Raw genomic sequence first — 24,974 nt, 5'->3', positions numbered from 1 at the left:
ACAGGTCAAAGTCGCTCCACTAGTTGGAAGGAGATATTTAATTGACTGCCATATTCAAGGTCAGCAGGTTAGAGCTCTGTGGGACTCTGGCTCACAAGTGACTGTAGTGAGTGAACAATGGAAAACAGAGCACTTACCACATGTAACATTAAGGGACATTTCTGAACTTCTTGAAGCTGATGAAACTTTAAACCTCATTGCAGCTAATGGGGGAGACATGCCATACACAGGATGGATAGAGGTGACATTTAAATTAGCTTCAGAAGGAGTCCCTACAGCAGAGGTCATTGTTCCCACCCTGATCATTAAAGGTAACAGTCTTTCTCAACCTATCATTGGCTCAAATGTGATTGGACTGATAGTTGCTACTGAACTGCAGCAGGATAATGCCACCAATAAACAGCAGCTAATCAAAACTGTCCAAGCAGCTTTTCCTGGCTTTGGGATGGATCAGGCTGAAGTTTTTTTAGAGCAAATTACTGCTGAGCAGCAACCTCGGGAGTATGCAGTTAAGACGACCAGAGAGCGAGTGCACATCCCCAGACACACCTCTGTAAAAGTAGAGTGTCGAGTTTTGACTGCACCTTTACAAAAGGAGACAACGCTGATCTTTGAGCCTAGTGTTAATCCACAATGGCCAGAGGGCCTTGAGTTTACTGACACTGTTGTGATGTTGAGGAAGGCTGCAAAACCATTCATACTTGTCGACGTGCAAAACCCAACAGATCATGACATCGTGCTCACTGGCAGAACTGTTATTGGGACGGTACAGCAAGTTCAAGCAGTTTATCCAGCGACAGTCTTTGAACGGCCCTGCACCACCCCTCCAGTAACAGTGAGTAATGTGGGAGTAAGGAATGAAAAAGCTTCTGGTGGTGAATGGGATCCCCCAGTCAACTTGGATCATCTCAGCTCACCTGAAAAAGAAAGAGTGAAACAAATGTTAAAAGAAGAGTCAGGCTCCTTCTCAAACTCTGATTACGACATCGGCTGTATTGAGAATCTGCAGCTCACCATCTCACTGAAAGACACAGAGCCAGTGGCCAAGACCTACCTCTCTGTACCAAAACCACTGTATCAGGAAATGAAAAGCTACCTACATGATCTCATCACACAAGGTTGGGTGCGCAAATCAAACTCCCCCTACGCGTCCCCAGTTGTGTGTGTCCGGAAAAAGGATGGGAGCTTACGACTGTGTATAGACTTCCGTGAGTTAAATCGTAAGACTGTACCAGACCGTCAGCCCATCCCCAGGGTGCAGGACATCATGGATGGCCTGGGTGGCAACTCCTGGTTTTCACTCTTAGACCAGGGGAAAGCCTACCACCAGGGGTTCATGGCAGAAGAGAGTCGCCCCCTCACTGCTTTTGTGACCCCCTGGGGGTTATATGAATGGATTCGAATCCCTTTTGGCCTAATGAATGCACCGGCTGCCTTCCAGAGGTGCATGGAAGAATGTCTTGAGGGGGTTCGAGATGACATTTGTGTACCATATCTTGACGATGTCCTTGTGTTCAGTCAGTCATTTGAAAGCCATGTTGAAAATGTCAGAACTGTGCTGAGGCGCCTGAGAGAGAACGGTATAAAGTTGAAGCCGTCCAAATGTGAGATGTTTCGACGAGAGGTTCGCTATCTTGGGCGGGTCATTTCAGCAGAGGGTAGCAAAATGGACCCTGCTGACACCATAGCTGTCAGAGCCCTAAAAAACAAGCCACCAACCAATGTGGGAGAATTAAGAGCTATCATGGGTCTCCTGAGTTATTACCGTCAGTATATTCGGGATTTTTCTCAAATCGCTGCCCCTCTCTATGACCTCATGAGAACCCCTGCTGATGTACAAAAGACTGACGAACGTGCTAAAAGAACAAGACAGCTTACAAGAAAACACAATGGCGCGCCATCCAACCAGCCCATTGTATGGACAGAAAAACATCAACACTTACTTGAGGAACTGTTGGACCACTTAGTTGAACCACCAATCCTTGCCTTTCCTGACTTTAACAAACCTTTTGTTTTACACACAGACGCTTCCAACCTGGGCCTGGGTGCAGTTTTGTATCAGGAACAGGAAGAAAAACTGCGTGTAATAGCATATGCGTCCAGAGCCCTCACCACATCCGAGAAGAACTACCATTTTCATTCTGGAAAACTAGAGTTCCTCGCCCTTAAGTGGGCCGTGTGTGAAAAATTCAGGGACTATTTGATCAGTTCATCATGCACTGTGTACACGGACAATAATCCGCTCACATATGTCTTGTCTACAGCTAAACTAAATGCAACTGGATGCAGGTGGGTTGCTGAATTAGCGGATTTTCACCTCACCATTCGATACAGGCCAGGAAAAGAAAACGTTGATGCCGACACACTCTCGAGGATGCCATTGGATATTGAGACAATGTTTAAAGACTGTACTGAGGAAATGTCATCTCGTTCGGTACAAGCAGTCGTACAGTCAATTGAGGACCCAAATTCTAACACAGTGTGGTCCATGGCTCTGTCTGCTCAGTGTAAAGACATCAACGAGCCAGAACATCAGCCTCTCTCGCTAGCGAAGATTTGTCATGCTCAGAAGGAAGATAAAAATATCGGCCCAGTGATGGAGTGTCGTCAGTTAAATAAGAGACCTGAAAACAAACAGTTAAAATCATTCAGTGCGCAGAGTAAAAGACTGATGAGTGAATGGGAAAAACTTACCTTGGATGATGACGGCGTCCTGCGTCGAAAAACAGCTACACGAACACAGCTCGTTTTGCCAGAAAAGTACAAAGCAACTGTTCTGAAGGAGCTGCATGATGATATGGGGCACCAAGGGATTGACCGAACCACATCGCTGGTAAGAGAACGCTTCTTTTGGCCCTATATGCAACAGGACATTCAACACTATGTGGCTCGAAGCTGTTCATGTTTGAAAAACAAGAAGCCCAGCCGAGAGATTAAGGCACCCATAACCAACATTGTCACAACTCAGCCCTTTGAGTTAGTCTCCATTGATTTTCTACATGTTGACCAGAGTGCAGGCGGGTATGAGTACATTTTGGTAATTATTGACCATTTCTCAAGATTTGCCCAAGCGTACGCTACAACCAACAAGTCAGCAAAAACAGTGGCAGATAAACTTTTCAATGATTATGCACTGAAATTTGGATTCCCTCAACGTATCCATCATGATCAAGGTGGTGAATTTCAAAACCAGCTCATAGCACAGCTGAAAAAGACCTCTGGAGTGTTAGGTTCGCGAACAACGCCCTACCACCCTGAAGGAAATGGACAAGTCGAACGTTTTAATCGTACACTCATACAGATGCTGAGAACACTGACAGAAAAAGAGAAATCAAGCTGGAAAGACTCATTGAATAAGTTGGTTTTTGCATATAATAGTACAAGATGTGAAGTCACTGGCTTTTCTCCATTTTATCTTCTTTTTGGGAGGACGCCAAGACTACCTGTCGACATACTCTTCCGACTGACACCAGCAACAGGTACACCTGACCACAGAGAGTACATGCGGAAGTGGCGAAAAGGGATGCAGGAAGCCTACGAAATTACAAAGAACAATGCAAAAAAGTCAGCTGAAAGAGGAAAAAGAAACCATGATCGCAAAGTGAGGAGCTCAGAGTTGGAACCAGGAGACCGTGTTCTGGTCAGGAACTTGACCCCAAGAGGAGGAACTGGCAAGCTACGCAGCCATTGGGAGGAAATTATCCACAAGGTTGTTCGTAGGGTGAATAAGGATGCTCCAGTTTACGAAGTTGTACCGGAACAAGGAAAAGGGAGAGATAACAGGATATTACACCGCAATCTCTTGCTCCCGTGCGATCACCTGCCCTTGGAAGTTCCCCTAAAAGTTGCTAGACCGCAGAGAAAAAAAACGACAAATGAGGGGACGATCAATACTCAGCAAGAGGATGACAGTGATGAGGACTCAGAGGATGACTGGTTTTATTACCTACCTCCACAACCTCCTCAAGATGCACAGCCGCAGACATGTAATGAAGAGGAGCATACTGGCCAGTCGGTAGGCACTGAACCTACAAGAACACATGACAAACAAGGAGAGGAACAGGAAAGACTGCTACAGCCGGAGGAGGATCACAGCAGGATTGATTTGCTGAATAGCGATGAGGCACCTGAGAGACTTGGAATTCTTGGAAATGACCCTGTGCTGCCACCTCTGTCACTCCCTGCACATGAAAGCCACAGTGACAACAGACAAGCACAAGAACGCTCAAAGAGGGAACGACGACCACCAAAGTTATTCACCTATGATGAGTTTGGTAATCCAGCCTGCTACAATATGGATGTCCCAGCCAGATCCATGTACCCAATGCAACATTACGGAGCCTATCAACCAGGGACCCGGTGGCCAGATTATGTTCAGGCCCCCACCTACCAACCTGTGCTTCTGTACGGGTAACCACTCACATGGACTCTTGTGAAACTGAACACATCACACCCATATACATACACATACATTCATGGACTCTTTGACACGCACATTCACACTCACATGGACTTTTGCGAAAACAGAGTGCTCACAAACATACACACATCCCACTACACTCATGGACTTTTGCGAAAACAGAGTGCTCACAAACATACACACATCCCACTACACTCATGGACCGTTGCGAAAGCAGAGTGCACACAAACACACACATCCTGCTACACTCATGGACTTTTGCGAAAGCAGTGTTAATACACACGCACACTCGTCCTGGACTGTTGAAACAGCTGCGATTTAGAATAGACGTTACCGGTTAAGCGCAAGGACTTTGGGTGGGCCGATTGTCTATGCACGAACTGCTGAGAATCTGAATTGTATACTATGTGACTGCCTTACTCGATGAATGTCGAGGACGACATCTATATTGAGGGGGAGTGTGTAGTAGTTATAAAATTGCTGTAAATATGAACATGCAGACAGTAAACGAGAAGGAAGAAAAACAAAGCTTTAATTTATTATAGTATCTGGTAAAAGTAAGAAAAAAAGGGAGAAAGAACATCATAACTAATTACTTTACAAAGTTTAAAAAAGGGTATGAAGACAAACCAAGCTGTGATAAGGTGATCTGCCATCTATTACTGTTGCCTGGTGCAAAAGAGTCTAAAAAGACAAATTAAAAAAATAGTAATCTGTGTCAAAAACATTCTAATGCTTGTTTGGAAAATACTTCCTGGTTTTATGTTGTTTTTCTTTAGTACCTGCGTTTTAAAAATGCTTAATTGTTGTTTTAGTTACTGATCGGGTTTCAACTACTTTTGCCTGGGGAGACACGTTCTTTCATTCAGCCATTACAGACTGGACTTGAATGAGTGAACATCGTGTCCGTGTTTCTGTTCAATATTCCCCCCTCTACAGGTAAAGAAATGTGGTTATTCAACACTTTGCAATGTATTTTTGCTCTCTGTCTGTAAGGTATATACCTACATGCTTTAAAGCTGCCAGCGTGTGGATGACCGCGTGTGACTGCGTGTGCGTGCATCCGCGTGTGTGTGCGTGCATGTGCGCGTGCATGTGCGCGTGCGTGTTGAGAGTAGTTTGATGCAGAGATGTATTTTTTTATGTTGTGTAGTCGTTTTCATGAGAGTAGATTTTGAGATGAAAGATTTTGCTCTGCTGTTGTTATTTTGTACAGGAAAATGAAAAGTTAAAAGTCAATGCTTTATCAGTTATATTTGGTGATGATAATTATGCATTTCTATTTGTGTTTACACTAAAGGAGTGTCAGTTCTGATCTGATTAGCTATTGATAAAAATATGATACAAATATTATATATTTTTACAGATTAAATTTCCAGCACAATGCTTTATTTTTCTACTTCTTTCATGTTTTGAATAAAGAAATGTAATGCTTAAAAAAAAGAGAAATGTTTAAAAAGGTGCAATGTTTAAAAAGTATTGTTTAAAAGTGTATGTTTTTGGAAAATTGCCATTACAGACTGGACTTGAATGAGTGAACATCGTGTCCGTGTTTCTGTTCAATATTCCCCCCTCTACAGGGGTGTAACACTCATACGCTCAAAATGATCAAAATGCGTAAATATTAAATGTTTTAATAAAGGTGCCTGTTACTACATTACATATATACTTACATCATATATACAGAATAAAACCCTAATGGACGTGTTTGGATGTTTTTTAAGGTTTTATAGGCAGAATTGAGCGGCTTAGATAGGCTCCCTTGTAAGCAAACTTTTGATCGCATTTGTTTAATATTTAGAATACATTAAAACAAAAAACATCAGTCGTCATGTCTCTCATAATGATTGTGAACGATAGGCAAAATTTAAAAAAAAAAGTTCAGTTCCCCTCTAACTGAGAAAGGCTTAAACTCACCTGTGACCCTTAACAGGCTAAGCAGTAGAAAATAAATGTTGACGACAGTAATAATAAAAGAATGGAACGCACACCACAAAGCTGCATCCCTCTATCACCTGTGTAGGAAATTCGCTCCCTTCAAAACCAAATTACCTCGTAGACAAAAAGGATCCATTGAGGCAGCTTGCTGATGAAAACACCAAGTCAATCTCACTGAGGGAAAGACAGGAGGGGAGCAACCAGTGTGACTTCTAACCACCAAGTTTCTGAAGAAATGACTGCACTGTGTTGACACAAGGATTTTACTTGATGATTTCTTGCGGGAGTCTTCCTGGTGAGTAGTCCAGCCATCTTTGTATAGTTTCCTCATTCAGGGTACAAACTCTTCGCTGGGGTTCTGGTACTGCCACATTATCAATGTTTTGCGGGTCCTACAAAAACAAAACATTAACAAAAAAATTTACTTTCTAGTCCTGAAAAAAATTCCACAGTCAAAATACTAAGTTATTACTGAATAAAAACTTACATTGGCAGTACAGTAGTGAGCAAAGCTTTGGTCTCCTCCAGCATAAATCCTCTTCACACAAACATTCTGATCCATACCTACAAAACAAAACTATTAGGGGTGTAACAGTACATGTATTCATTTTTTGATTTTTCTCTACAGTGTTTGGTTCTATACACCATTAGTAAGGGACAGGAAGTGTTTTTTGCGTCATGCGTTTATTCGCCAATCAAATATTAGCGTCTGCTAAAAACAGCGCATTAGCTGCATGAGCTGATATCCAGTCGCACAGGGCATTCACACAGTATTGGGTTGTGTGCATTAAAGCGGCCATTGAAAGACGAGGCGTGAAAGTGTGCAGAGCACGTCCACAAGCGTGTAGTCCAGCTAGCTTTGACTAGCGTAGTCATGACCAGCAATAGTGCTAACTAAACAGAGAATACAGGCACTTGTCTGTAATTTCTGGCCTGCGGTTATAGTTTGATTTGATTTGATTTATGGTATTAGTTTATTTGCATAGAGTTGCATACAGTTAACACGTGGTACCTCACATATTGTAGAAATAAATGTGAAAATATTTATTTTAAAACATCAGGAATGGAAAATAAAGCAAAAAGATTATAAGAACAAGTTGAAATGTTGATAATAACAACATATGATTTGACTTTAAATACATACAGTTTATACATAGAACTGTTTGGGCCTAATTAAAAGGCAAGATAAAAGCAGTGAGCTGACATTGTTCAGCTACATGCTGCACTTGCAAATTTTTATTAAAAAAACAAATAGTTCAAACTGTTAAAACTATTACTGCTGCACATGCGTGAATTGTGTCACAATTGTTTTTGTATAAATTATCCTATGGACCAGGGGTCTCAAACTCAATTTACCTGGGGGCCACTGGATGCAGAAACTGGGTGAGGCTGGGCCACAAGAAAAGATTTCTTAAAAAAAATCTAACATGCACTTTTTAATGAATTCACCTTCTTTGAATGGCTCTCCCGCCCTAGCAACCATCTCACTCACCATGTAGCTAGCTTTGACTGCTGCATCGCTCTTTTCGCTTGCTTTCTTGACGAAATCTTGTTGCCTCAGTAGACTGGTTTTAAAATTTGCAACCCGGTTCACTCTCTCATCTCCCTGGTATTTTGCATACTCCTCAGCATGTCTAGTTGTATAATGACGTTTCAAATTGTATTCCTTGTGCACCGCAACTTTCTCTGTATCAACTACAGAAAAGAGCCATAAGGATTATTCATAAAGTAGATTACTTAGAACACACTAACATATTATTTATTAATTCGGGTTTATTGAAATTACAGGAGCTAGTAAAGTTACAGACATTATGTGTCATGTTTAAGGCTAAAAGTAAAACATTACCAGCAAATTTACAAAAAATGTTTGTCATCACTTCTGAGAATGAAGAGCATAGAAGAAAAGGTCATTTCCAACATCAGTATTCAAGGACAACTTTAAAACATATGTGCATATCAGTGGCGGGGGTTAAACTATGGAATATCCTTTACAATGAAATAAAAGATTGTAAAAATATATTCCAATTGAAAAAATATATAAGGACAGAACAATAAGATCATATGGACAGCCATAAGTGTTTACATTTTGCTTTATATTTATTATTTTACTTATTTTTTGCCTGGTTTTGTATTTGTTTTGTATCATCCTGTGAGGTGTATATTACTTCTTTTGGTTTTTTTTGTTCGGTTTGTACATCATGAAGTTTTGCACTTCTTGTGTTTTTATTTGTTTGTTTTCGTTATATTTGGATGTAATTGTTGGTTAATATGATATCATTAAGTAAGACTATGTATTATGTTGAAGGGGGCAGAAAAACAAGATTTTTCTTCATCCTGCTCCTTCTCAGGCATTGGTGTGTAAATGTATAATTGAATAATTGAGGTATAAGTGTCCAGTGTTTCCCACACATTCATTTATTTGTGGCGGCCCGCCACGAAAGAATTAAGGCCGCCACAAATTTTTTTTTTTTTTTTTTTTTTGGTCCTGTCCAGCTTCTCAGGCAAATCATATAGTTGATGTAGATGCCCATATCGGCTGTTCAGATTTACTTTACAAAAGAGAAGTGTAGGATTCTGGGTATTTGTTCTGTTGTGTTTATGTTGTGTTTAGGTGCGGATGTTCTCCCGAAATGTGTTTGTCAGTCTTGTTTGGTGTGGGTTCACAGTGTGGCGCATATTAGTAACAGTGTTAAAAAATAAATTAAATAAAATATGACCACCCTCAGTGTGACATGTGTGGCTGTTCCTCAAGTATGTCTGCAATAACTTGCGTGTGTCTGCAGAAGCGTCATACAACATGTGTCTGGGCCGGCACGCTGTTAGTATGGAGATACTGTTAGTATGGAGATAAAGATGATGCTGTGACAATTTCTAGAGGACACTTAAGGCAGTGCCATCACGGCATGCCCTCGCCACACCGTGATTGGCAGATTCTTTCAGCTCCGCACACAACGCTGTCAAGCGCCATTCATTTAAAACTTGCGGGCCGCACCAACATTAAATCTTCATATTAAGGTGGGGGCCGCAAAATAAAATAACGTCTCGCGGGCCGCAATTGGCCGGCGGGCCACGTGTTTGAGACCCCTGCTATAGACTATCGTATTTAATCATTTTATATATGACAAAATTACCTGCCAGCAATTTGCAGTGTTTTAAATTGTATTTAAAAAAAACAATTAGAGCTGTTTACACAAAAGCTAAGCAGACTTGTGTTTTGTATTTTTATACCCTTGCTGTACCGAAGATTAAATGAACGTCCCCTTAAAGGGGAACTGCATTATTTGAAATTTTGCCTATCATTCACAATCTCAATGTAAGACAAGGCAAATGTTTTTTGATTGTTCATGCATTCTAAGTCGTGAAATACGTCATGTACAATGTGGCTAACAATGCTTCTTTTTTTCGTGGTGTGCAATACGGATGTTAGTGTTTTTTGTTGTATTTGATCTTATATTTATACATATTAATGAGGTATATGTAGTATCTATTTATTTATTTTTGTTTTACATTACGCTTTATTTCTGTTACTGTATGTAAAAACCTGCAATGCAACAACGTAATTTCCCCATTGTGGGATAAATAAGTCTATCCTATCCTATTCCACCCATAAGGCACTCTATAAAAACTCTTAAAAACTGCCATCAATACATTATTTACATCTAATGACCTGAACAATAGCCAAGTATTTGCAATATTGTTATTAAAAGTACAAACGCAGACAATCTATTTTTAGCGGCACCGTGATCACAGAGAGATAACTAGCTTATGCTGCGATATTGACACCAACCGATGAGCTGGTGCATCGCATCAGAGTTGGTGAAACTTAATTCTAGATTATAAAATCATGCCTCTCACCTGGATAGTAGAAGGATGTAGCCATTAACCAGGAAGTTGGTAAACGTGGACATTCAACTTATACCCAGTGATGGCAAGAAATACACGAAAAGACGCACTTGCAGCACTTTTTTTTAAGTGGCCAGTGAAGATAATGATTAATTCTTCATCTAAACAAGAAGATATAAACATACCATCAGTCCGCATCCCAGTGAGAGCAGATATTGTACAGTAAGTGATTTGTTTTATTATGTTCTAAGATTGTATATTTTGTTCAGCACTTAGCAATACTGCTGCATGATGATTAGCGAACAGTGTGATGCGTCTGTAAAATAATAACCCGCCGAATGCTTACAATGAGCAAAATAAGTAAATATTACAAGTTATTATGAATGTGCTTGTTACTTTATTAAAAACATTCGTACAGCGTGTATATAAAATGATGGCGGTTTTACGGATGTTTTTAGAGCGCTTTATAGACGGAAAAGCTTGACTACCTTTGGCTCCAATGTTAGCTGACTTTTGCTAGCCTTTATTTACAAGTCAGAATGCATAACAAATAAAAACATGTGTTCTTGTCTTACATAAGGATCAAAAGACAAAATTGCAATAAATAGTGCAGTTCCCCTTTAACACAGAGGTAATTAATGAACCAGGAGAAGGCCGTCCTGCGTACATATGTAGCATTTACTGTACAAAAAAAAAAGAGTTAGTGTGATTTAATGAAAGTGGAGTTAGCTTTTCAAAAAGTAGCATGACCATCACAAGCATGCTTTTTTGTTATAACATTGCTAATAATTCTGATAACATTTGTCAATTTAAGGCTAGAAACAGTTAATTACAGTTGTAGCCTTTCAGACAAATTTATGTGTACAAATTCACAAACAGAAAGTTACTATTTCCTGAGGAGACAGTTCTGCACCAAAGACTCACTTGTATCATCAGGAGCACTGGAGGGTATCCATGGACCCTTGACAGGGCCTGGGCTTTTTCTGTTGCAGGTAGACCGTGTACCAAGTTGTCCATTACCTCCAAGGCCAAATGAGTCCATCTTTTCACACGAGGGTGTGAAAGCCAGCGTGTGCTGCCTTTAAAATGATCTAGGTTTTATTTAGTGTGTATGAAAAAAATATGTATCGTATTTCAAACAGAAGTCTTACCTTCCACATACAATCTGTGTGACTACATTTCCCATGAGCTCAAACACTTTCCTTGGATTGATTTCATGGTTTGTAGAGTTATGTCCCAGCTGGCCATATCCTCCAGCTCCAAATGTAAAAACACCACCTTCCTGTAAAATTAGGAATTATGCACAGGTCAGTAATATCATGGTTACAGCGCAGGGACAGATCTAATAGAACATACAGAGATTACTCAAATGACAACACTTATCTTTAAAATATGAACCATAAAAAGGAGTTTATCAAAGAATAATCTCAGTGATTCAAAATTGTCATTGCAAAATATTTTCTAATTTGGGATACGAAATTTCAAATCCTGGAGGTTTCCAGGTTAGATTTTGAACAGCAGCGAAGTAATTGCATCAAATCTCCTGTCAGATGTTTATTGAATTATTGGAGACTCTTAAGTTGTCTAAAAACACTGATAGTTGCTGTGTATCAGACTCAATCTACAAAAACATGTATACAAAGAGGTTTAACATCACACTTATTTCTTTATTTTCTAAATTTATAAGACAAAAACAGTATTAATTTTCATACTTTTTCTTAGAATAATATACTTTATTGTTGTGCTATGAATGATTAATCTCTTAACATTATGAGTCAATTCCCTTCAGATTTTTTCTTGCTACCATTTCAACAATTTAGAAAATTGTCTCATCTGTAAAAGCAATCATATACCCAAACTGTACTAACAATTACACTTGTGGTCAAAATTATTAGCCCCCATGATAATTAATTGTTTGTAAAAGTATCTTGCAAATACTGTTAAAGAGAGCATTTTTCCCACACAGCTTTTCCAAACATACTGATTTTATTTTGGTGCTTCCATTATTTTAGTTTGTTTCACACAAACAAAAATTATTTAACCAAAAACTACCGGAGTCCAAATTATTAGCCGCCCCGATGCAAATAGGCAATTATGTGTACTTTTTGCTGCATAACACACTGCAATATTTTGTTATAGTTTTGCACAAGTCTCACAAACATCTCCTGAGTAATCACAGCCCATTCTTCTTTGACTAACCTCTCAAGCTCCTCTATAATTAACAGTCTTCTGCCATGGACCTTGGTCTTCAATTCATTCCGAAGATTCTCGATTGGATTCAAGTCGTGGCTTTGTGCAGGCCATTCAAAAACCTTCACTTTGGCTTTCTGGAGGTATTTATTCACTATTAGTGCCGTATGTTTTGGGTCGTTATGTTGGAAGACAAAGCGGCAACCCATACCCAGTTTTGCTGCGGACTAATTGAGGCTTTCCTCCAAGATATTCTAATATCCTTCTTTCTTTAGGACTCCTTCCATCTTGACAATATTTCCAGTTCCAAATGCACTGAAACATCCCTACAGCATAATACTCCCACCGCCATGTTTAACTGTGGGGACCGTTTTCTTAGGGTTGTGTGCCTCTCCCTTATTTCTACGAACATAAGCTGTATCTTGATGGCCAAAGAGCTATACTTTTGTTTTATCCGACCAATAGACATGCTTCCAGTATGCATAGTCTTTTTCTAGGTTGTCCTTTGCATACTTCAGTCTGGCTCAAAGTTGTCTTTTTTTCAGAAGTGGACTTTTTCTTCCTCTGCAGCCTCACAGTCTAGTTCCGGGGTCTTTAGACACATTTCTCACTATGTGTCTTTTCAAGTCTTTGAAATATCTTGTTTTCCTACTTCTGGCTGTTTTTGAATTTCTTGATACTTTTCACTCCAGTTCTTGACACTTGGAACACTGTGATAACTTTGTGTATCCATCTCCTGCTTTGAGGGCATCAATGATTATTTTTCTTAAGTCTAAACTGATTTATTTTGTTTTTGGCATGATGCTTTCTGAGTCATCCAGTGTGAACTGAATCTTCTTCACTGTTCTACATGTTCCTCTTACATGTAGAGCATTAAGTGTTCACTGGTGACTTCAAATAGGTTTGATTAATCAAAGCACATGGCTTGCGGCCTCTCAAACTGGTGAGAGTTTTTAAGGGGGATAATAATTTTGACTCTAGTAATTGTTTTTTTTTGTGAAATAACTTTCTTCCTGTGTGCAATTAAAAATATTGGAAGCATCCAAAATGAAAGTAGGATGCTTTAACAGAACTTGGGAAATACTTAATGAAAGATGAATTTTTTATGGGTGGCTGATAATTCTGTCCTCAAGTGTAATTCAATACTGCTGCAGTGTATTTGCTTCATGAAAAGAATAGGTAAGTATATAACTTAACTTGGTCAGAGCGGCTGTGTGATCTTCTCCACAGGAGATAAAAATTACTCTCTGTGATCTCAGTGACTTTAAAAGGGATGGAAAATATCGGTCTGGGAAATAAAAAGAAAAAAAACTTTTAAAATTATCCTTATAATGAATTTGCTGAGAAAAATATCTGAAGATTTATTAACCTTCTCACCATTGCTGTCATTGAGACCCAGCTGACCAAACTTGTTCCGTCCCCAACCAAACACGGCTCCTGAGAAAGTAAGGGCGAAGCTGTGAGCACCACCTGCTGATATCTGAGCAAAAGGAACGCCCTGCAGAGACTGAATGATTTGGGGGGTGGAAACGCTTTGCCCGTTTGCTCCCAGCCCAAGTTGTCCATATCGATTTTGACCCCAGGTGAAAACTTGGCCCACTGCAGAAAAAAACATGACCCATTAAGAATATAATTTCAATAAATACTGTCTATATATTACATAAATCATCCTCACCTTTTGAAAGTGCAAGGGAGTGCCAGTATCCACAGGTGACTTGAACAATTTGAACATCACTCAAACTCTTGATGTTTCTGCCATTTTCAGAGAGAGGAACAACAGGAGCGCTTATAAAGTAGCCCTTTTTTTCGGTAGATGAAGTATCATACACGCAGGTTTTACCTAGGTACACGAACACATTCCTCAAAGTTATTTAAGCCCAGCTGCCCATCTGAGCCCAGGCCCCAAGAGAAGACCTGCCCGCTGTCGTTTAAGGCAAGTGTATGTGACTCTCCACAATACACTGCTGTTATGATCTGAGCATCAAGAGCCACAACCTGCTCTATTTAGAGGACATTAAAAAATGTAAATGTATTTGGGATGCACGTTTTTGTCATCCTATTTTGAAATCACCAACCTGGTTTCTTCCTGGACTTCTCATGACCCAGCTGACCCAGATCATTGCAGCCACAAGTGTAGACTGTGCCATCACTCAGTAGGAAAACAGTGTGCTTGCGTCCACAGCCCACATCGACCACTTGCTTCCCATGGAAAAAGTCACATTTCCTTGGTTCAACCACTATCTCCTCGTCGATGCCACCCAAACCCAACTGTCCATAGGAAGCATTGCCCCAACACAGCATTGTCGTCCTTCTGTGTGGCTGAATAAGCCAGAGGGGTCCTATGCGAAATATAAGACAATCATACAGCATTCAGGTCAAACTCGATATATAAAAAAAACTGGGATACACAAAAAGTAAGTCTACTATACTTACCTAGCAAGCCTAGCCAAATAACGTTATGGAGAGCAATAACGTTATGACAATACAAAAACTAGATTCATGAGCTTGATTAGCGGGAGGCAGTTTTCTGCATTTAGCAGGATAAACATATGTACATACTCAAGGCTAACCAGGTAACACGTAGACAGATTAGCAAAGAAGCATTCAGAAGAATTACGCTTGTAAAGCAACGCGACTCATCACAGCTAAAATAACACTTCCGGTTTATGTTCCAAATTAAAGTGACCAGTCACTGCTATTTGCGGCGATCTGACCAAAAAACCATCTCGCTAAGAACTAAAAGTAACCTGTTTGTGATAGTCATTTTTTGTGAATTAATCCAAAAATAAACCAAGGCTAACGCCATGCTAGCGACGTAAAACTAGCATGCTTCAGAATCGAAAGCAAGGTTCAGTGCAGTTACCTTGACATATTTGGCACGAAGGCGCTAGCCTTAGAAGAAATGTTCAAAACAGTTTTTGGCGTAGCATAAGCTTTGCGAAGGTAACGACAACAGTAAGTGGAACAAAACGCACCGTGAAGTTTATTTAGTTTGGGACATCACCTCGCTTAATTAGCGCACCCAAACGTGAACAGGTTCCTTGTAGCACGCGCGCATACTTTCTAAAGACACAGAAAATACATCAAACGAAGCGCTAAAAGCAGCTCAAGGCAAATCTTACAAATTGAGACGGATCCGATGACGGTTTTGTCGCCAGTCACGGTCAAAATAAGCCCATGAAGATTCTCACAGAGCTTCGCTACACTACACATATTCTAAATATGTCAACAACTGCTGTTTGGCCTCACGCTACATGTTTCCTTCAAGTTGGATATGTTTTTCCGTTGCCGGTTACACCTTTGGAAGTAAAAGTCGTCATATACCGGTAAGCCACGACCAGACACTTACAGTGGACTCAAATAGTTCTCCATTACATACTGTTGATTATAAATAATACCTACATTACTGTATCTTATGTTGAATGAGTGCTTTTTATAATGTTCGTAAACGCATGTGTACTTTTAATTTGAAAGTACCGCGTGTTAGTGCCGCCACTGACGTGCTCTTTACCTCAAGATAGTGAGGAACAGTCGAGAAGCATCCACACAGCTCTCGTAGCATGGGTGAGCGGTCTGCGCATGCGCGGTATACTGTACTATACATACGTTAATGCTCACGTACACGCCCACAAGGACACTCTATTTGTGCATGATAGCGAGTGAAATTACATTTTTTTAATTATTTATTGTCTATGTTTGGTATCACAAAGTTGTCTGTGCTCATACGGTTCTGAGTATACGTTTTGGCATATAAACCAAAGTACATATATTGGAATTGTTGAAGTTTGAAATAATTGCGTAAAAAGACACTAAAATAAGTGAGAAATACAAAACGTCCTTTTGCCTCAAGTTCAGCAATTTTACTCCAGAGAAGACTATGTAGGGCAGTGGTTCGCCAACGTTTTTAACTAGGTATCACCTCAGAAAACACTTAAGGCTCTCCAGGTACCACTATAATGACCAACATTCCAAAACAGTAGCGTAAAAAAAAATTAAAAATATGTATATATATATATATATATATATATATATATATATATATATATATATATATATATATATATATATATATATATATATATATATATATATATACATATACATATATATATATATATATATATATATATATATATATATATATATACATATATATATATATATATATATATATATATATATATATATATATATATATATATATATATATATATATATATATATATATATATATATATATATATATATATGTATGTATATATGTCCTTACGTAACATCACCAGAATGATTGACAATTAGGAGGACCAATAGTCAACATGATCCACCCAGAAATAAATAAAACAAATGGCTTATCGATAAGCCATTTAAAAAAAAATTGTTTTAATATTTATTTATATGAATCATTATTCTCCTACTCACCTTTCCAGTAGAGGCCTCTCCCCTCTCACTTTCTGTGCTCCTCTGCCCTGACTCCTACAGGTCAATAGGGGTTGTGGAGTGATTATTATTATTATCTACTGATGATAGTCATACGTGAATGAGCTCAGCTCCTGTTCTCCTCCATGTGTAAAGTGAGAAACACAGCTGATGCTCCAGAAGGAAGCAAATGGTAAAAAAGAGTGCACATTTAACTTTATAAATAACCAGGACCTTCATGATGCATTTCAGGCTAACTAGCTAACTAAGTAGCAGCATTGTTTTAGAGCGGGAATGTAACTTTTTGTCAAACACAGACCTAATGTAAAGTGGAGCTAATACATTTTACTACAAGCAGTGATGAAAACGTTTCTTATGTCCATTTTGCATCCGTTCACGTTCTTGTTCTGCAGTGCTGTGTGCTAATGTACTTTGTACACTTGCAGGACCGCAAGCAAGGTCGCAGAGAAAATGCGGACTGGATTTTGAGTGATGTGGGCATTTTCTATATGAACAAGTCCAAGGACCGCAAGCAAGGTCGCAGAGAAAATGCGGACTAGATTTTGAGTGATGTGGGCATTTTCTATGTGAACAAGTGGAATGGATTGGATACCGACTCACTTAAAGGCCTACTGAAACCCACTACTACCGACCACGCAGTCTGATAGTTTATATATCAATGATGAAATCTTAACATTATAACACATGCCAATACGGCCGGGTTAACTTATAAAGTGACATTTTAAATTTGCCGCTAAACTTCCGGTTCGAAACGCCTCTGAGGATGACGTATGCGCGTGACGTAGACCGGCGAACACGGGTATGCCTTCCACATTGAAGCCAATACGAAAAAGCTCTGTTTTCATTTAATAATTCCACAGTATTCTGGACATCTGTGTTCGTGAATCTGTTTCAATCATATTCATTGCATTATGGAGAAGGAAGCCGAGCAAGCAAAGAAGAAAGTTGTCGGTGCGAAATGGACGTATTTTTCGAACGTAGTCAGCCACAACAGTACACAGCCGGCGCTTCTTTGTTTACATTCCCGAAAGATGCAGTCAAGATGGAAGAACTCGGATAACAGAGACTCTAACCAGGAGGGCTTTTGACTTGGCTACACAGACGCCTGTAGAGAACTGGGACAACACAGACTCTTACCAGGATTACTTTGATTTGGATGACAAAGACGCAGACGTGCTACTGTGAGTATGCAGCTTTGGCTTTTTTTTGCGTATGTACGTAACTTTTTTAAAATATATAAGCTTTATGAACCTTGGGTTAGGTGAACGGTCTTTTGGGCTGAGTGATTGTGTGTGTTGATCATGTGTTTGAATTGTATTGGCGTGTTCTATGGAGCTAGGAGCTAGCAGAGGAGCTAGGAGTTAGCATAACACGTACCGTACCGTACGTGCGCGTCACGTACGTAACTTTTTAAAAATATATAAGCTTTATGAACCTTGGGTTAGGTGAACGGTCTTTTGGGCTGAGTGATTGTGTGTGTTGATCAGGTGTTTGAATTGTATTGGCGTGTTCTATGGAGCTAGGAGCTAGCAGAGGAGCTAGGAGCTAGCATAACAAACACGCAGGTGTTATTATGCAGGATTAATTTGTGGCATATTAAATATAAGCCTGGTTGTGTTGTGGCTAATAGAGTATATATATGTCTTGTGTTTATTTACTGTTGTAGTCATTCCCAGCTGAATATCAGGTACCGTGAGTATGCAGCCTTGGCTGCTAAACATTCGATAACTTGACCGTATGTGCGCGTCACGTACGTAACTTTTTAAAAATATATAAGCTTTATGAACCTTGGGTTAGGTGAACGGTCTTTTGGGCTGAGTGATTGTGTGTGTTGATCAGGTGTTTGAATTGTATTGGCGTGTTCTATGGAGCTAGGAGCTAGCAGAGGAGCTAGGAGCTAGCATAACAAACACGCAGGTGTTTTTATGCAGGATTAATTTGTGGCATATTAAATATAAGCCTGGTTGTGTTGTGGCTAATAGAGTATATATATGTCTTGTGTTTATTTACTGTTGTAGTCATTCCCAGCTGAATATCAGGTCACCCCCGGCTCTCACAGCATCTTCCCTATCTGAATAGCTTCAACTCCCCACTAGTCCTTCACTTGCACTTTACTCATCCACAAATCTTTCATCCTCGCTCAAATTAATGGGCAAATTGTCGCTTTCTCGGTCCGAATCTCTCTCACTTCATGCGGCCATCATTGTAAACAATAGGGAACTTTGCGTATATGTTCAACTGACTACGTCACGCTACTTCCGGTAGGTGCAAGCCTTTTTTTTTATCAGATACCAAAAGTTGCAATCTTTATCGTCGTTGTTCTATACTAAATCCTTTCAGCAAAAATATGGCAATATCGCGAAATGATCAAGTATGACACATAGAATAGATCTGCTATCCCCGTTTAAATAAAAAAAATTCATTTCAGTAGGCCTTTAAGGGGCTCTCTACCTTACGCTATGAAGTGAGGGGAAACTGAGTGAATAATGACAGGTTATATGATTATTTATTTAAACTCATATTTGGGCCACTTTATAATGAATATGTCGGCATGTATTTGTAAAAAAAATAAAATAAAATGAAAAATTAATCAATGTAACACCAAATTATTTAGGGGGGTTTAAGAATAATTTAGGGGGGCTTGAGCCCCCCTAAAATAGGCCTAACAACGCCAATGTATAGAAGCGTAGTAGGCCTAAGTATTTAATAAAAACAAGGCAGACATTTTATATAACAAGTATATGTATTATTTTTGCCTCAGTGTTTGTAGATATAGCGCTGCTGGAAAAAATTTCCCCATTGTGGGATCAATAAGTCTACTCTATCTTATTCTAACATTACACACAGTATGAACAGTAACATTGTGTTTAAATCTTTAATTAAGTGATTATTTGGTTTACCACTAGATAGAGCCAGCGTGCGTACCACAGTTTGAGAATCACTGATGTAGGGGATGAGTTCTTAAATATCTATATTACAATTTGGGACACAGTGGCCTTCGATGGCGAGATATACACTACCGTTCAAAAGTTTGGGGTCACATTGAAATGTCCTTATTTTTGAAGGAAAAGCACTGTACTTTTCAATGAAGATAACTTTAAACTAGTCTTAACTTTAAAGAAATACACTGTATACATTGCTAATGTGGTAAATGACTATTCTAGCTGCAAATGTCTGGTTTTTGGTGCAATATCTACATAGGTGTATAGAGGCCCATTTCCAGCAACTATCACTCCAGTGTTCTGATGGTACAATGTGTTTGGTCATTGGCTCAGAAGGCTAATTGATGATTAGAAAACCTTTGTGCAATCATGTTCACACATCTGAAAACAGTTTAGCTCGTTACAGAAGCTACAAAACTGACCTTCCTTTGAGCAGAGTTTCTGGAGCATCACATTTGTGGGGTCAATTAAACGCTCAAAATGGCCAGAAAAAAAGAACTTTCATCTGAAACTCGACAGTCTATTCTTGTTCTTAGAAATGAAGGCTATTCCACAAAATTATTTGGGTGACCCCAAACTTTTGAACGGTAGTGTAAGAAGTGAGACAATAAGCTCCTTGTCGTAATTGCTTGTATTCCGTCACAAGACTTCTTCCTGGAAGTGAAAAAAAGCGATGGTGAACCAAGCTAAGATTGCTGTTGTGCAGCAAGCAGCGCACAAACTATCTGAGTACACAAGGGGCCTAGGTCTTCCTGCAAAAAGCAGTCACATCCACGTAAACAAACTGCTACGACTAGCACACGACAGCTGACATCCGTGACTGCATATCCATTTAACAAACTAACAACTACTGAATAATCACCACATTTGTTTTTTGTCCTGTTGTCATATGTACATTTGTGTACAAAATAAACAAAAGGGGAGATGTAGAGGTAACTTTCCTGACAATGTTTCATTGGCCCTGACTTTCTGGTTTCTGTTTGTTAAAAATAAAAGACAAACATTAACAAGATAATATGTCAATGTAAAATACTAAATGAGTAAAGTGCATAAAAAATATATCAAACACACCTTTAACGAAGTGGTCACATGCAACAAACGTGTGCATTCTTCGACTCTGCTCCTTTTGACTGTAGTGCGTGCCACTTTTCTCGTCGCCTTTCATAAAATCTTGCACTCCTCCATCATTCTTAAATTGCCTCTCGAGGAACTCTAAAGAAACGTTTATCCTTTTCGCGATTTGAAAAATTCACACAGCCGAAGACAATGCAAGCATAGGGCATTTTTCTTCAAAAAAGGCTAAATGGCGAACAGACGCTGACTTGACCACCATGCAAATTTAATGAGCCGTGACGTGATGTAAATCCAAGCAATAGCCTGTTATAGTAAATAATATTGCTTAGTTTGATCAATAGGCCTACTCACTACGTAGATATAATGTTAAACCGTAAAGCACTCAAGCATATTAAGGCACCTCTCTGTAAAAGGTACACGTAACAACAATGATTTTGTATTTCGTGTTAACAACCTCTATATACACCTAAAAATGTCTATATACACACATAGTGTAACAGTTATTTTATGCAGTGCATTTAAAAATGTAATTAGTATAACTGTAATTACATTTGGTGTGTGTGTGATTTATTGTACCTTACATGCAGCTATATATGAATATACTGTATGTATACTGCACGTGCACATTTGCTTACACTTTTAAATGTCACTTTTTAAAAGTTTGTTCGGTTATATCATTTATTGCAGTCACTTGTGCTAATCAGTTTAAAATCACACTTAGTTTTGTGAACAAAACCAAAACCACACACTACGAAGGAAGCACTATAGTGTAGAGAAAAGTACTGCCTTTTATGGTGTATTTATTAAAACACCTGCTCACAGCAATCATGAAGCATGTGGCACATAAAATTAATAATATTGCGTCTAGTAATGTATGTTGTAACGATTAAATAAGATATGGCCTACCCATTTCTATATCCCAGGGGTTCTCAAACTTCGGTACGTGTACCACTAGTAGTACGCGGGCTCCATCTAGTAGTACGCCAAAGAATATCTTGATTAAAGTGCAGTGTTTTATGTTCCTATTTTCAAACACAGAGTCACTGTTCAAACTGTGTAATGTTACAGTGGTCAAAAATATTAACATTTTCTTGTTAAATAAAACCGCTGCCTTGTTTTTAATGAATACTTAGGCCTACTTATTATATGTTTCATACTATTTTTTAGATGGCGTTAATTTTAGTTATTCTCCAGTGTGGACGCCTAGTGCCATGCCATGTTTTGTTTTTGTTATTGTCAACAGTGCTGTGTGTGTCTGCGTGTTCTTCTTTTCTTTTTTGTGTACAGCACTTTGGGTGTGCCACTTGCCTGTGTTTGAAAAGGGCTATACAAATAACATTTGATTTGATACTACCCTACTGTAATTAAATGTCGGTCATTATGGTGTTACTTGCAAAGCCAAGTGTTTTCTGAGGTGGTACTTGGTAAAAAAAATAAGTTTGTGAAGCACTGCCTTATCCTATTTCCTCCGCTAAACAGGTACATGCACAATGCTCAAATACTTTAATGAAAGCAATGACCCGTGACAAGCATCTCCCTCAACCCTAGCCGACACACCCAGTCACACACTCTCCAAACCCCAATTATGTCTTCTGTAAGAAAAGTAGTTAAAACATGCATTCTTTTTTACACATAACAAATTGAAAACACAATATACACACTGCATACTCAAAAATAAGTAAGTACATTTTATTTATATAGCACTTCTTTAGAAAAGAGCTCACAAAGTGCTTTACATGTTTAAAATACAAACAGTACAATCAAAATAAGCATATATATGATGCAACAATGGATTCCCATATATTATTAGAAATATGGCACATATTTTATAATGAATTGGATAAAGATGCAGATTTGTTGTATTATGGCATAATTTACAAAGTCAATTATAATGGCAGCCCCCTCTTCTATTTGAACGAGGAAATAGTCTGTTGACAAAGCCAACACAAGGAGATGCAAAACAAGAGAGTTCCATTGCATCAAACTGAGGCGTGTGGCGAAATATCAGAAACACCCATGGGATAGGTTGAAGATGCACCCTGATGCAATATTGTTGTATTTCCTTCAATAAAACAATTCAAATTCAACATACAATCTTCAGCTTTGAATGAAAAGGACCTGAAATTAGATATACTGTACATAACTTGTGTCCCCCCTCAGATACTATATCCTTAAAGAATAGTTATATAAACACTCATTAAAACATTTTTATGTTAACTGATGTGGATGTTTATATATTTTATCTCATGTTCTCCTAAATCTCTCTCAACTACTAAAAAAAATATTATATTTGTCGTGAAATTTGTTCAGCCTGGTTACAAATCATTTTTTTAAATATTTTTTGAAACTTGTGGCAGCAAAGATATAATAGTCTATAATGGCAAATATATATTTTTGTCAGCATTTTCATATAGGGGAATTACTTTGTACGCAAAAACTAATAAAAATGATAATTTTCACATAATTCAAAAGGCTCAATAACTAGTTATTTCTAATTATTATTAGAGCACTGTCAAATTTAAATCTCCATAATCCAGTGTAACACTTTTTTTTTTGCAATGACCATATTTTTTTCTTTCTTCCAAACAAACTTCCTGTTTGTTTGGAAGAAACTATTAGTGAGTGCCGAGATATGGCGAAAGGGCAAAGACTAAAAAAACTGCTTCTTACTACTCCTTTTTGAGCGGGTTGATTTGTGCAAGGGTGATCATGTGATGTTTCTCAATGTAACCTGTTGCACATGTTTGAAACAAATAAACCGAAAGCATTGTAAGAAATGAAGTATCTACAGTCATTACTTGAAGTAAATACACAATGAGGAAGAAGACAAAAGATAAAAATGTTATTTTTAAAATGTTGCCAATGTCTCAGAGGTGATGAATATTTAAAGATCAGGATAGCTATATTAAATGATCCCAGGCAAAATGTTTACATTAATTAAAAAAGAAAAGGATATTTGTCATTTTCTGGTATAAGTTAATTTGATGAATGTGAACGTCAATGGGAACGTCAATGGGAACGTCAAAGCACACTACACATCGACGTTTGCATTCATGAAACCCTGAAATTATAGTTTGGTTCTTCTGCCTCTTCAATGGAATTGATGGCAACAATTAAGGCAAACAAAAGTGTCCTGAAAACAAGTAACACCCATTTGACGTAGGCAACTGCGTAAAATCCCTTTGGTCACATGCAGTCGCAGGCTTTGAAAATGCAGTTTATCTTGTTGGGCAGGTTCTCTCTGGTTTGGTACAAGCGTTATAGTCTGAAAAGCAAGGCACTCTTCTGTTGTTACTCGACAATTCAGCACACAGCCCAGGGAAACAGAGATGTTGCATTTTATCGGGGTAAGTACGAATGTTTTTTGTACATTTATTAATAAACATAATAATCTAAGCAATAGTCAATATGGGTTTTGTCCCAATTACTCAACTGCAACAGCAATAATTGATCTGGCAGAAGAAATTTCAACTGCAACAGATAAAAAAACAATTCTTAGTAACTATTTTTGTAGACCTTCAAAAAGTGTTTGATACGCTTCATCATGAAATATTATTGGACAAATTGAATAAATATGGAATAAGAGGAGTGGCTGATGAGTGGGTCAAAAGTTACCTGAAGGACAGAAAACAGTTTGTGGAAGTTAACATTTGGATGTCTGCCTTACATATCAGTTGTGGAGTACCACAAGGATCGGTCCTTGGACCAATAGTTTCCAAACTGTTTAAGTGTATTTACGACACAACCCTTTTTTATTCAGGACAAAACTTAAAGGATGTGTTAGAAGTGGTGGAAAACACATTTATTTAAAACTAAAATATGGTTTGATGCAAACAGATAATCATTGAATACTAGCAAAACGAAATGTATGATTTTTTTGCAGAAGTAAGAAAAGTGTGGATGACTCATTAAATGTCGAAGGAGTTGAGATTTAAAGAAAAAATTAGATCATGTTTTTGGGTGTTAAGATTGATGAACATTTGTCATGAAAATCATATATTAATGATACAAAGGCTAAAGTATCTAAAACTATTTGTATTTTACACAAAGTGAATGATTTTCTAAATCAAAAAGCACAGTATATTCTGTATAATTCACTGATTGTTCCATATCTAACATACTGTATTGAA

At 38.4% G+C, this 24,974-nt stretch overlaps 1 protein-coding gene across 1 annotated transcript in view; it reads right to left on the bottom strand.

The window, feature by feature from the left end:
* The window catches only part of herc4 (HECT and RLD domain containing E3 ubiquitin protein ligase 4), a 34,071-nt gene extending 18,400 nt beyond the window's left edge, over nt 1–15,671 (bottom strand). The window contains exons 1-11 of the mRNA XM_062058662.1: nt 15,514–15,671; nt 14,467–14,730; nt 14,232–14,391; nt 14,067–14,143; nt 13,769–13,990; nt 13,584–13,679; nt 11,353–11,479; nt 11,126–11,280; nt 6,846–6,922; nt 6,626–6,750; nt 6,473–6,532 (exon numbers count right to left, since the gene is read on the bottom strand). Coding sequence (XP_061914646.1) covers nt 6,473–6,532; nt 6,626–6,750; nt 6,846–6,922; nt 11,126–11,280; nt 11,353–11,479; nt 13,584–13,679; nt 13,769–13,990; nt 14,067–14,143; nt 14,232–14,391; nt 14,467–14,692 — 1,325 coding nt within the window. The 5' untranslated portion in view covers nt 14,693–14,730; nt 15,514–15,671. The remainder of the gene's footprint in view (nt 1–6,472; nt 6,533–6,625; nt 6,751–6,845; nt 6,923–11,125; nt 11,281–11,352; nt 11,480–13,583; nt 13,680–13,768; nt 13,991–14,066; nt 14,144–14,231; nt 14,392–14,466; nt 14,731–15,513) is intronic.
* Between the last annotated feature and the right edge of the window lie 9,303 nt (nt 15,672–24,974).

This window comes from Entelurus aequoreus, linkage group LG09 (assembly GCF_033978785.1).
Source record: "Entelurus aequoreus isolate RoL-2023_Sb linkage group LG09, RoL_Eaeq_v1.1, whole genome shotgun sequence".
Taxonomy (NCBI): domain Eukaryota; kingdom Metazoa; phylum Chordata; class Actinopteri; order Syngnathiformes; family Syngnathidae; genus Entelurus; species Entelurus aequoreus.
Note: the sequence above shows the minus strand (reverse complement) of the source record. Positions and strands in the feature narration are given on the sequence as shown.